The sequence below is a fragment of the Podarcis gaigeae genome, assembly GCF_964106915.1.
Source record: "Podarcis gaigeae genome assembly, chromosome: 11".
In the NCBI taxonomy this organism is placed as follows: domain Eukaryota; kingdom Metazoa; phylum Chordata; class Lepidosauria; order Squamata; family Lacertidae; genus Podarcis; species Podarcis gaigeae.
This window is the reverse complement of record NC_139687.1, coordinates 35,633,095-35,645,589: the sequence shown is the minus strand read 5'-3', so window position 1 is coordinate 35,645,589 and position 12,495 is coordinate 35,633,095. Positions and strand designations below refer to the sequence as shown.

Genomic DNA, 12,495 nt, shown 5'->3' with positions numbered 1-12,495 from the left:
ACAGAGAAATCGTGGCGGGGTTTTTTTTGTTTTGCATTTTCATAAAATAAAAAGTCAACTGCTTTGGTGTCTTAAAAAAGCTCAAAAACTTCCAGTTTTTCCTAAAAAGATCAACAACTTTTGGGGTGTCCTGGTTTTTTACTTTTTGAAATATGGCAACCCTACATAAATCAGAGCAAAGTGACCTTACCATTGCTTTTCCAACACCTACGTTATTCTGAAACACCGTAACACCTTTACCCCCCAATCCTAAATAAAGGTACATTAAATCTGCTGTTAAGGAAGTGCCACTGCAATGCTCTTTGTTCTTCACCATCCATGGTTCCATTACTAAGCAGCCAGTAAAGAAGAAGATTGTAATTGCCCGGCAGTAATATAGTTGTTAAAGCAAGCATTCAAGGTCCTTTTTTCCAGATACTGCGGTAGGCTGAGGCGGGAGGGCACAGACATTTAGAGTAAACACTTCCCCTGTTTCCTAGCACTGAGTAAAACCCAGGTGCTTGAAATAGCTATCCTTGACCCAGAAAGGACAAATATGCTGAACTGAAAGGAAGCCCCACTCAGAAGGTGCCTGTGCCTTGATTTTCCGTGATTTCCTCAGCCTCCTGCACCATTTCCCACCCTAGTCAGTCTGGGGGGGGGGGGGGAGAATGTTAGGGATGAAACTCAATGGCTGTCAAGGAGAGAAGGGGTGTGTGAACTTCCATGGGGGGGATTTGATTCAAACAATGGACTGAAAGTAGTACTACTTCAGAGTCAGCAACAAGGAACACAGCCATTCTCCCACCTGGCTGATTTTTGCCACCAATTACAAAACTGGGTTGATGTTTTTGCTTCCCTGAATTCTCGAGCAACACCAAGTACAAGGCTCTTAGTATCACGTATTTCAAGTGATTTGAACTTTAATCCTTTTCTTGCTAAGGAAACAGGTGGGTTCATTTAAACTTGCCACAGTAGCGGAAGACAGGCGGGGGAGAACATGTCGATTGCCAACTTACCAAAGTCATTAGGATAGTTTTCAAAGGCAGAAAATGCCTTGAGCTATCAATCAAGATCCCTCGATAAGCAAATCTTGGGAAGTCAGTAATGTCGGATTCATTGACAAACAGCTATTAAAATATAAGAGAGGAAGAGAAGGTTCAACAGGTTCCCAAATTAATTTTTGTGATACGATACTGTAGCAGCAGCTCCCAAACTCTTTTTCACTCTTTCAGGACCACTTGAAAACTAATGATTGTTCTACCTGTGGTAGCAACTGTAATTCACTGTGCTAGATGCTGTATGGTTTTTAATAATATTTTTATTGCTTTTTATTGTATTTTATTGTATTCCATATAATTCAAAGTGCAATACATTTAAGAAAAAGGTAAGGAATAAGAGATGCAATTAGAATCTGAAATGAAAATGGGCAGAATATGACATTGGAATCCCAGTTCTATGGTCTGACATGCGGATGTAGCCATGCAGTCAGCTATTAGCTCCTGGTCAAAACAGGCAACTGGAGTTATTTCAGCAAGGATATAGCAAGCCAGGGCAGATGCTGCAGAACAGATTTAATCTGCTGCTGGTACCCACCACCTGGTACACCGCAGCTTCCAAACAGTCTCTGAGGCAACCTTGGACACAGAGCAGCCTGAAAAAATTAATAAGCAGTTGCTGAAGTCCAAACTTGGGGGAAACTCCAAATTAGCCCACTGTACAATGAAGAGAAATACTCACACTTCCATAGTCGTCTTCATTTACTAACTGACTGAATGTTTCTAAACCTGGAAGTCAAAACAGATTGAACTGTAATCCATAACTGGCAAAGTAAAATGGATGTCATCCAACAGCTACTTTGGATGTTCCAAGGAACCCGAGAGCACAAATGACTAGCACTTTTTTCTAACTTAGCTTCTAGGCTGGCCTTCCAAGGGTTGGCCAGTGGGAGAAGATGGGCCCCTGTGTGGGAATGTTTGCTTTTCTTATTCTGGGACAGAATGTTTATCTCCAGTGCCTCCCATATCAGGAACAGTATGAACAGCAGTTGTGGGAATCAAGAGTGGGGAAGAGTGTTGTTCATTTCAGCAAGGCATTTGACAAGGTGCCCCATGATATTCTTGTAAAGAAGCTGGTAAAATGCGGTCTTGACTATGCTACCACTCAGTGGATTTGTAACTGGCTGACTGACCGAACCCAAAGGGTGCTCATCAATGGTTCCTCTTCATCCTGGAGAAGAGTGACTAGTGGGGTGCCACAGGGTTCTGTCTTGGGCCCGGTCTTATTCAACATCTTTATCAACGACTTGGATGATGGACTCAAGGGCATCCTGATCAAATTTGCAGATGACACCAAACTGGGAGGGGTGGCTAACACCCCAGAGAACAGGATCACACTTCAAAACAACCTTGACAGATTAGAGAACTGGGCCAAAACAAACAAGATGAAATTTAACAGGGAGAAATGTAAAAAAAAAAAGAGAGGCACAAATACAAGATGGGTGACACCTGGCTTGAGAGCAGTACATGTGAAAAGGATCTAGGAGTCTTGGTTGACCACAAACTTGACATGAGCTAACAGTGTGACGCGGCAGCTAAAAAAGCCAATGCAATTCTGGGCTGCATCAATAGGAGTATAGCATCTAGATCAAGGGAAGTAATAGTGCCACTGTATTCTGCTCTGGTCAGACCTCACCTGGAGTACTGTGTCCAGTTCTGGGCACCACAGTTCAAGAAGGACACTGACAAACTGGAACGTGTCCAGAGGAGGGCAACCAAAATGGTCAAAGGCCTGGAAACGATGCCTTATGAGGAACGGCTAAGGGAGCTGGGCATGTCTAGCCTGGAGAAGAGGAGGTTAAGGGTGATATGATAGCCATGTTCAAATATATAAAAGGATGTCACATAGAGGAGGGAGAAAGGTTGTTTTCTGCTGCTCCAGAGAAGCGGACACGGAGCAATGGATCCAAACTACAAGAAAGAAGATTCCACCTAAACATTAGGAAGAACTTCCTGACAGTAAGAGCTGTTCGACAGTGGAATTTGCTGCCAAGGAGTGTGGTGGAGTCTCCTTCTTTGGAGGTCTTTAAGCAGAGGCTTGACAACCATATGTCAGGAGTGCTCTGATGGTGTTTCCTGCTTGGCAGGGGGTTGGACTCGATGGCCCTTGTGGTCTCTTCCAACTCTATGATTCTATGATTCTAGGTCCTGCCTGTGGCCTTCCCAGAGGTTTCTTGGCTGTACACTGTGTGAACAGAATGCTGAAGGAGAAAGGCCTTTGTTCTGATCCAGCAGGGCTCTTCTTACCTCCCTGCAAAGAATATGCACTTGTCTCTACATTGGACAAAATCCAAAAGTTTAAGTCTCCCAACTTGCTTTTTATCACCACTTTTTAAATGTTTGGAGAAGCTCCACCCTTTTTCATTTTGTTTTGAGTCATAAAGATAAGATGATGGCCACCACTGATTAAATATCTCTAACACACAAACCACTTACGGCTGATTTACACAAGAAAAATTGGGGCTCCTATTCCAACCAAGACAGAGATTGTGTTACCCCAGATAACAACACACATCACTACAAAACAGGTCATGTCACTCCGGTTTCAGCCATGACTGTAAGTTGCTGAATTCTGCAGCTTAGGGGGGTGCCATGGAGAATGCCCTTTCCTGGGCCAACACCCCCACCCCTGAGCCGCTGAAGGCGATGGAAACACGAAGGGAGCCCCCTCTGCTGAGAGGGTGATGGAAGGAGAAGACCTTTCAGTACTCACCTCTCAACGCTCCCCAAACTTTGTCTGCCTTCAGCACAGCTGTAGGTCCTGATACCTGGAGCTGATCTTTAAGAGCAAATGACAATTAATTATAAGTTTTAGTAATGAAAATATTTGTTTACTTATAAAGACAACCAATTATAAGAATTTGGGAGCAGTCCTGTACAAAGGCCGCTTGTAGCCAAATGAAGTCAGGATGTCTTAAGCAGTCTCTGGCTTGGAACTGAAAATACATTCACGGAAGCAAGTTCAGCCATCCTCTCCTTCCTTTTCAGCAACCATCTTGCCCCAAGCAAAGTTTGTTCAAGAGGGGCCCCTCCCCTCCAGAGAACGTGGGGTGGCGGTTGGGAGGTTGCAGGGAAAAGAGGGCATGGGAAATTTTCCTTTCATTAACTCCTGCAAGTTAATTTGTATCAGGATCTAAGCCCAATCTCAAGCAACTTTCCTCTACCCACCCCACATTGTTCAAGAGGGCCCCCAAGTCTTCTAGAGAAGATTTTGGGTGGCCAGTGTGGCAGGAACTCCCTAGGTTAGCTAACCTTAGGATCCAAAGCTATGGGGTTGGATTGCAACACTGATAATAAGCTAGTTGTTTTAAGTCCTAGGTGCCTTTTTAAAGAAAAGCTGACCATTGGCAATTAAGGAAAGGTGAAAATTAATTCTAGTGCACCTCTGGTCTTCATGCAACTATAAAAAGACTTGTAGGAATAAGGATTTCTCCAAGTCAGATCTGCATCACTTGTGGCCCCAACACATACTGCAGCCCAAGCCACATACTGCAGCCACCTGAATGCTGCTTAACGACTCCTTTGTTTCTGCACTAACAACAGCAAAAGCCCTGACAGGGCTACAAAGAAGGCTATGAAGTTGTGCAAGCCTACTCTGAGCAGTGTCTTAAAAGCAGCCACACTGCTGAACAAAAATGCAAGTGGAAGTGTGCCGTTATTTTAGAAATCACCTATTTCCTGTGTCAGAGAGAAGCATGCACCATCATTCTTGGCTGCCTAAGTGTCATGATGATGCATGCTTCTTAATTAAAATAAGCCAAACACCATTTCATCTGCACAGCCAGCGATCTTTTAAAACACATTGGGAACCTTTTACAGCTTGAGGGCTACATTCTCTTCTGGGGGGCAGAGGCAACAATGGGTGCAGAAATTGTTGTTGTTACCCTGCCCATCTGACTAGGTTGCCCCAGCCACTCTAGGCGGCTTCCGACAGAATATAAAAACACAACAATGACTGGCCCAAAGCCGCTCAGTGAACTTCATGCCTGTGTGGGGATTTGAACCCTTATCTCCCAGGTCCTAGTCCAACCCTCTGACCACGACATGACACTGGCTCCTTAGCGCTAAGTAACTGGTTCCATCGGTGCAAGGATTTCTCTTTGCGCAACGGAACGTTTTCCACCTCTCCTCCACCAACGTCCCCCCTAGATCTGTTCTGGGGGCTCCCCCAGTACTCTGGAGCAGATTTGGGAAGGGGAGGGAAGGAAGTCCTGTTGCACTTGTGCTAATCCTTGAATGCACAACTGTTTGGTTCAATTCCACCCTTCCTGCTCCAAAGCTCAGCAAATCAGGAGAAGACAACCCCTGCTGCTGCTGCTGTCCCAGTCCTTCATGCCACACTGTAATCCCTCAACTTACATGGGAGCTATGGGGATTGTGCCTAAAGTAAAAATTGCATATAGTCCAAACACACTGGGTGCAATGGTGGGTGGGATTGTCGAAGTCCTTTTCCCACCCCCTTTCTATTTTATTTTTAACTGCCAAGCGTGTAAAGCTGAATGTACACATGGAGCAGGGAGAAGCAGCCCAAGTCTCCAAAAACTATTGGGGAGGGGGAATGTCTTGTATCCTACTGGGCTCTGGAGCAGGGAAAAGCAGCACAACTATCTGTCTGCTTCAAAGCCCTGGGTGAGGGCCTGAGATTCCCCTTCCAATGGCCTCCCCTGAGACTGAGAGTAACCACAAACAACATTAGATGACTAAGCCAAGGAAAAGGAGAACTGAAATGAGTAGAACCTTCCAAAGAGGCAGTCCCTGCCTTCCTGTATTTCTGCTCTCAGCAGCTCCAGTCCACAGAAAGCCAGTAATTCTGACACCCTACTGATTTCAATGGCATTTCTGTGACAAACTTTCTTTGGATCAGGGTCATCCTATATATCCAGTAGGCACAGCATACCTACAAATATTCTGTAATATTTACAAACAGTTTCTCCCTGCTCCCGTCTGCCCGGTATAGCCATCCTCAAAATATGCACCATTCTTGTGAACACAGGAAAACTAGGAAAATGTAAACAAGCACCTTCAGAACTTGCAAGATACTCCTCCTATATCTAAATCAGTAGAATCGTCACTATTTATCCAAAATCTGGAAATCAAGACTGTCTCATTATCTCACAGCAACCATCACTATAACACAAAGCAATTTTGGTTTTTTTAAAAAAATTAGCCCACCATTTGGATCACGTTCTCCAGGGAGCTTATGAAATAAAACACGCAACAGTTTCCATAAAGCAATGAACATAAAAACAAAGGCTATGCTTTTTACAAAACAAACAAATGCACCCCAAGACAGCCCAATGCATATAATTGCCTCTATCTCCAAAGCTTACTCAATTGTGTATTCTTATGCAATCAAAAGAACACAAACCATTCAAAAGAAGGAAGCCTCATCAGGTCTGGATGAACCTGAAGGTTCGCAGAACTACAAAAGATGTTTAGAACAAACCCTCAGCAGGGACCCCAAAACAGCCTAATGAGGATTGAGTATGTTCATTGACCATGGAATGCAAATTGTTCAGGGCAAAATAAAAAGGTTTTAAAAAGAAGGAATGGCTCAGGACTGGAACACTGAATAGGAGCATTCCATGCTAAAATATTCTGTGGAGGCTCCACTTGTGTTCTTCTAAACTTCCAGTTACACAGGTGTACTCAGTTTCAATTGACGAGGAAGAATCAGCAATGTGGCTGGGTGTATATTGGATTACTCCATAAAGCACCAACAAGTGTCAGGCATTTGTCCCTGATTTTCCAGAATGCAAGTCTCCACACCCATAATTTAGCACCCCAACCAATCTTGGTTGCTGGGAAAAAATGCATCAAAATTATGAATACAGTACAGGTATTAATACCAGTGAGACACATTCAAGACTCTTATTTTTAACTGAGTCAATCTATTTTCTTCAATTACTCACAGGATAAAAGTTCATTATTATAGCCAGCTGTGTATGCTAGGGGGAAAAAACAGTGTCTACAAGCCAAACCAGTATAAGAAATAAGATGATCTGGTGTGGGAAACCTATAGCCTCTCAGATGTTGTTGGACTTCAACCCCATCAGTCCCAGTTTGCATGGTCAATGGTCAAGAAGGATGATGGGAATTGGAGGAGGGGGTCCAGTAATATCTGGAAGGCCACAGTTTCCCCACCCTGATCAATAGAACGCTGTAATTAATCCACAGCTAGGAAGGAAGTGAGGAGCTTTCACCCCTCCCATATCCAAGAATCTCCTGATGAGTCTGCTGATTCTCCAGAGAGAAAGAGGCGTGTTCTGCTCTCTACTTATTCTACTCCAGCACTAAGTCAGTCAGTCAGTCAGTGTGTTGGAGAGAGAGAGACTGAGTGTTACAGATCGTGTGTAGAGAAAAGGTTGCTGCTAAGAGCAGCTGCAGACACTCAGTGCAGTTTAGCATTCATTTATGCTTAGACCTCATTAAGCTCTGTATATAGTTGTATAATAGTTGTAGATAGAATAAAAGACGTTATTCTACAGAGCTGCTCTCCAAGTCGTTTATATACTCTGCTAGACTCTGCTGTGCGATGACTGTCTTCTTGTGGGAGTGAATCCGGTGCTCACAACTCTAAGCTGTGAGTCCACAGCACTTTGACCTGTTCCTGTGCAGAAGGTGGTCTCTGGAAGTGCTACCCAGCTCGCCTAGCCCAGTCGGGCTGAAGTGCATGAGTCCAGTTGGTGGTGCTGGCTCAAGGGCGATGCTGACAGGAAGAAGGCGCTACACACATTTACACCATCAGATACTTACAAGATTCATCAGATGCGATGCTGGGAAATTTATCACATTCAGAATCTTCTGAAGTAATAATCACCTGAAGCGAAGATAGCTCCGTTTCCAAAAGAGGTTTCGTCTCATCACCATTCTGCCATTTGGAATACCCAAATATGTATTCATAGTACCTGGAAGTGAACCCAGAAAGATGTTATGCACAGCATAAATCTATATATTCCAACAAGATCTTTGTTAGGAGAGGCAGGTCTTTTGTTGGGGGGGGGGGGGAGAACCTAAGTTTGCTATGTATTTTTATTGATGGGAGCAGCTGCTCCTCCCTGTCCCTCCTTGGCTACACCCATGTATTCCAGTTTGACTACATTTCTTACCGACTGAGCTCCTATCAGGCTTGGCTAACCTGTGATCCTCCAGATGTTGCTGGATAGCAGCTCCCATCATCCCTGATCATTGGCCATGCTGCCTGGTGCTGATGAGGTTTGGGAGTCCAACAACATCTGGAAGGCACAAGATTAGCAATCCCTGATTTATAGAAATGCTTACAGGTTTACAGAAAGCACAAGTAGGATGTGTGCAGTTTTTAAACCCCATCTTGACTTAAAGTTGATACGGAGTGTGAATTGAAGGATGGGCATGTTTTGCAAAACCATGTGTTGGTCAGTATAGCAGTATGTGGCCGATGAAAATATGCAAGCTGGTTTCACATATTTTGAAAGAATAACTCCTCACTAGGATGGTTTAGACAAGTAGATTTTCAAGCTGCCTTCTGGATAATCCTAAAATTTTATCAGGAGTTTCACTGAGAAGGTTACGGGAACACTAGAAGTGGCCTTCTTAAACAGAGTCAAATAATTCTTCTGCCTGGGCTCAGTGCTGTCACCCCATATGCATGAAGCTGGGTGAAGCAATTAGCTTCGGGAAGCAGATCTGACCCCTGCCCTTCCCTGCCACTGTGCCACTACCAGCCCTGCTGAGGCTTCACCTGTGCCACTGCTGCCACAGCGCCTTGCCCTCACTGCTGCTGCAGCATCATAACAGCAACGTGGGTGCAGCTTCAGGGAAATTATGATTAAAACTACAGTGGTACCTTGGGTTACATACGCTTCAGGTTACATACACTTCAGGTTACAGACTCCGCTAACCCAGAAATAGTGCTTCAGGTTAAGAACTTTGCTTCAGGATGAGAACAGAAATTGTGCTCTGGCGACACAGCAGCAGCAGCAGGAGGAGGAGGCCCCATTAGCTAAAGTGGTGCTTCAGGTTATGAACAGTTTCAGGTTAAGTACCTCCGGAACGAATTAAGTACTTAACCCGAGGTACCACTGTATTTCAGTTGAGGGTACAAAGGGTACAAGGCTGTTGGCAGTGCAGGCAAAAAGGCCCTGATCTGTGGCAGGCAGGCAGAAAGGTGGTGTGTGCGTATGTGTGAGCAGCAAGATGTTTCCTACAGTGGTAAAATGTTTTGGGCTGCCCCTGGTTGTATAGCAGTGGCTCACCAAGGTTTCAAAACAAGTCTTTCGTGGCCCTACGTGGAGATTCTATAGACGGGATCTGGGGCCGCAGCCCTTCCCCAAAGGTCAATCTTTCTGGGGAGACAGAAATTTCACATTCCCACAGAAATATTCTATGGGAATGTGCAGTCCCACAATTGTGTTGGGCATGCGCTTTTCCATTTACACAGGAAAACAAGGACAGGCTATAAGGTCTGGACAGCATGCTGCTTGAACTGGATGTGCTCCCTAAAAACAAACCATTCCATGAGGTACCAACATTGCCACAGCAAGGCAAGTCTGAACACAGGCAAACCTGGTCCAGTTGTAATGGATCTTGACAACCTTCCACACTAGGTTTACTAAAGTCACTCAAGATCAAGATCCACAATCCAAAACATTGTCCATTTTGTTTCCCTAACTGCCTTGTGTTTGTGGCTATATCTACTGTATCAGGAAAGAGAACTTCCTTGTTTGTGATACTTTAAACTATGTGTTGTAAACCAAGTGTAATTTTTTAAATAATAAAAAAGAAAAGGTTTGAAAGCCACTGTTTTACTTCATCAGGAGGATTATTTCCTTGTTTGTATAAACAGCAGTGTTTAGGGTACTAGTGTTTGCTCATTTTGTTGAAAAATTCACATGACACTGGCCATCATTCAACACAAGATTCATTGGCGTGCGTAGCCAATGAATCTAAGCACACCTATCTCTGTGCAAGTTCACACGACAACCCTGTTCTTGTTTTACATGACCATTATTTATCCTAGGGTGAAAGAGGCAACTAAAGAAACTTTGATCCTGTCAAAAGATACTGACTCATATCATTTCAGCTCATGCCCTTAGGTTATCCAAGCAGCAATTACGGTACTCTCCAACTACCCAGTCAAAAGGAAAGAGAGCAAGTAAGGTTGACGAAATAGAACCTGGTGGTTGGTGGCTCACTGAAGAACAATGGATACCTCCGACACCAAATTTGTACAAGCTCTTTTTTCATTTTTGATGCTAGAAAATAAAAATATATTCTGTCCAACTCTACGGTTGAGAACAGATCCTCCAACTATTCATATTAGGTAAGAATAGCTCCACTTCCTCTTGCATCTGTTTTCATTTAGAAGGCGGTTCTCTCTCAACTTAAGGTTAGCTGATTATTTTTTCTTATGTCAAGGTTTTTTTGTGTCATTCTTTTATTATCTATTAGATTGCTATCCTGCCCTTCCTTCCCAAAGAGCTTAGGACTCAGTGAATAGATGGAAGACAGGCATGAATCCTGTCCCTTTAAAAATTATCCAGGCAAGAGAATTTGGAGCAGGTGCAAATTGCCATGGCAAAGTATTACAGGTGAGAGAGATGCTGTTACAGTGAGATTTCCCTTGCCTACATACACGAACACACAAAGGTACAGGAGCTCCACCCCATTGCATCTGTTTTCATTTAAAGGACTGTTCTCTCTCAACTTAAGGGTAGCTGATTATTTTTCTTATGTCAGGGTTTTTTGTGTCATTCTTTTATTATCTATTAGATTTCTATCCTGGCCTTCCTCCCAAAAGATCTTAGGACTGCAAACAACCAAGCAGCAGAACAACACATACGGTATATATAGTTGCCTTGGTGAACAGAAGCATTTTCAAATTGCTCCTGAATGTTAGTAACAAAAGAGATGGATGGACACATCTTACCACGGAAGGTAAGAGCCAGAGAGCCTTCCATCAGCTTCGGCTGGTTGCCCAGCTACACTCTTATCTGGACAGGGATAGCCTAACTACTGTTGTCTGTGCTCTGGTAACCTTAAGGTTAGATTACTGCAATGCATTATACGTAGGGCTGCCTTTGAAGACGGTCCAGAAACTTCAGCTAGTGCAGAATTCAGCAGCCACGTTGCTCACCAGAGCAAGATGGTTTGAGCATATTACACTGATCCTGGTCTGCCTCTTTCCACATGAACCTACCCTGACCCTGAGATCATCTTCTGAGGCCTTTCTTCATGTGTCTTCTCCTCAAGAGGCCCAGAGGGTGGTAACACGAGAACAGGCCTTCTCTGCAGTGGCTCCCTGTCTGGAATGCTCTCCCCAGGGAAGTTCGCCTGGCGCCTTCATAATACACCTTCAGGCACCAGGCAAAAACGTTCCCTTTTAAGCGTTGGTTGATTTGTTTGACATCCTATGCCCTTTTAAAATGTTGGGTTGGGGGGGGGGTTATTGGGTTGTTTTTATTTTGATTATATATTTTGTGGTTTTATGTTTTGATTCTGTTCCGTGAACTGCCCTGAGACCTTCAGGTATAGGGTGGTATATACATTCAATAAATTAAATAATAATTTAAAAGCTACACATTTAAAGAACATCACTCCTCCTAAGAGAGACACAAGGGGTTGTTTAGGGTGCTGATATCTGAAGCTCTATGCAAGCTACAATTCCCATGATTTTTCTTTCTGTGGTAGGAGGAGGGAAGATGTACATGCTCTTAAAAGGATGGCATGCATCTACACATCGGGTCAACGCGTCCCCTGTCAGATTTTACATGCCGCGGGAGAAAAACACAACAGCCCTTCCGGGAGAAAGACAAGAGAACTCGCGCGGGTGCAGCTTGCAAGAGCTGAGGTACAGCAGGGCGGCTTGGGCTGGGGGTACGAGGAGGCAGCCCTGCCCGAGTTGAAACCGAAAGCTCTCGCAGCTCACCTCCGGAACGCATCTTGCAGCAAGGAGCAGCTCGGCCCCGCCGACGAGCCCGGGCCGTGGACGATCTGGAACCGCTTGGGCGCCAGCTGCAGCCGGGCTGCGGAGACGCGGAGCGAGCGGGGCAGCGGCCAGAGGGAGACGGAGGAGGAAGCCGCGCTCGGCGGCCTCGCCGCCTCCGCGCCCCAAAGCAGCTCCTCGGCTTCGGGCGGCCCCTGCGGCTGGTGCGCGAACGAGGAGGCAGCCAGCGCCGCCGAGACCCACAGCACCACCGCCAGCAGCTCCATGGCTCCTCTGGCTGCCGGCAGCCGAGGACCGCCGAGGTCTCCCAGCCGCCGCAGTCACCTGACGGACAGGGGGCCGGGCTCTCTCCGGCAACGCCCAGCGCCGAAGCTTTACTCATCCTACTTGCACGCCCCGAGGAGGAGGTGTCCCAGCCCCCAAGAGTTGCTCCTCGAGAGGAAGAGGCAGGCAGAGTTTGTGCTCAGGGAGAGGGGCTCCCCCCCCCCGGGCCGTCTTCCGGCCACCCTACTTCCCAGGCTAAGGAAAGGCGAA

The 12,495-nt window shown here is 45.4% G+C and overlaps 2 protein-coding genes across 2 annotated transcripts in view; both read right to left on the bottom strand.

The window, feature by feature from the left end:
- The window catches only part of NSA2 (NSA2 ribosome biogenesis factor), a 352,088-nt gene that overhangs the window by 32,165 nt on the left and 307,428 nt on the right, over nt 1-12,495 (bottom strand). The window lies entirely within an intron of this gene.
- The window catches only part of HEXB (hexosaminidase subunit beta), a 21,183-nt gene extending 8,688 nt beyond the window's left edge, over nt 1-12,495 (bottom strand). Inside the window, exons 1-5 of the mRNA XM_083703229.1 lie at nt 11,944-12,495; nt 7,794-7,945; nt 3,751-3,816; nt 1,720-1,766; nt 999-1,109 (exon numbers count right to left, since the gene is read on the bottom strand). Coding sequence (XP_083559355.1) covers nt 999-1,109; nt 1,720-1,766; nt 3,751-3,816; nt 7,794-7,945; nt 11,944-12,227 — 660 coding nt within the window. The 5' untranslated portion in view covers nt 12,228-12,495. The remainder of the gene's footprint in view (nt 1-998; nt 1,110-1,719; nt 1,767-3,750; nt 3,817-7,793; nt 7,946-11,943) is intronic.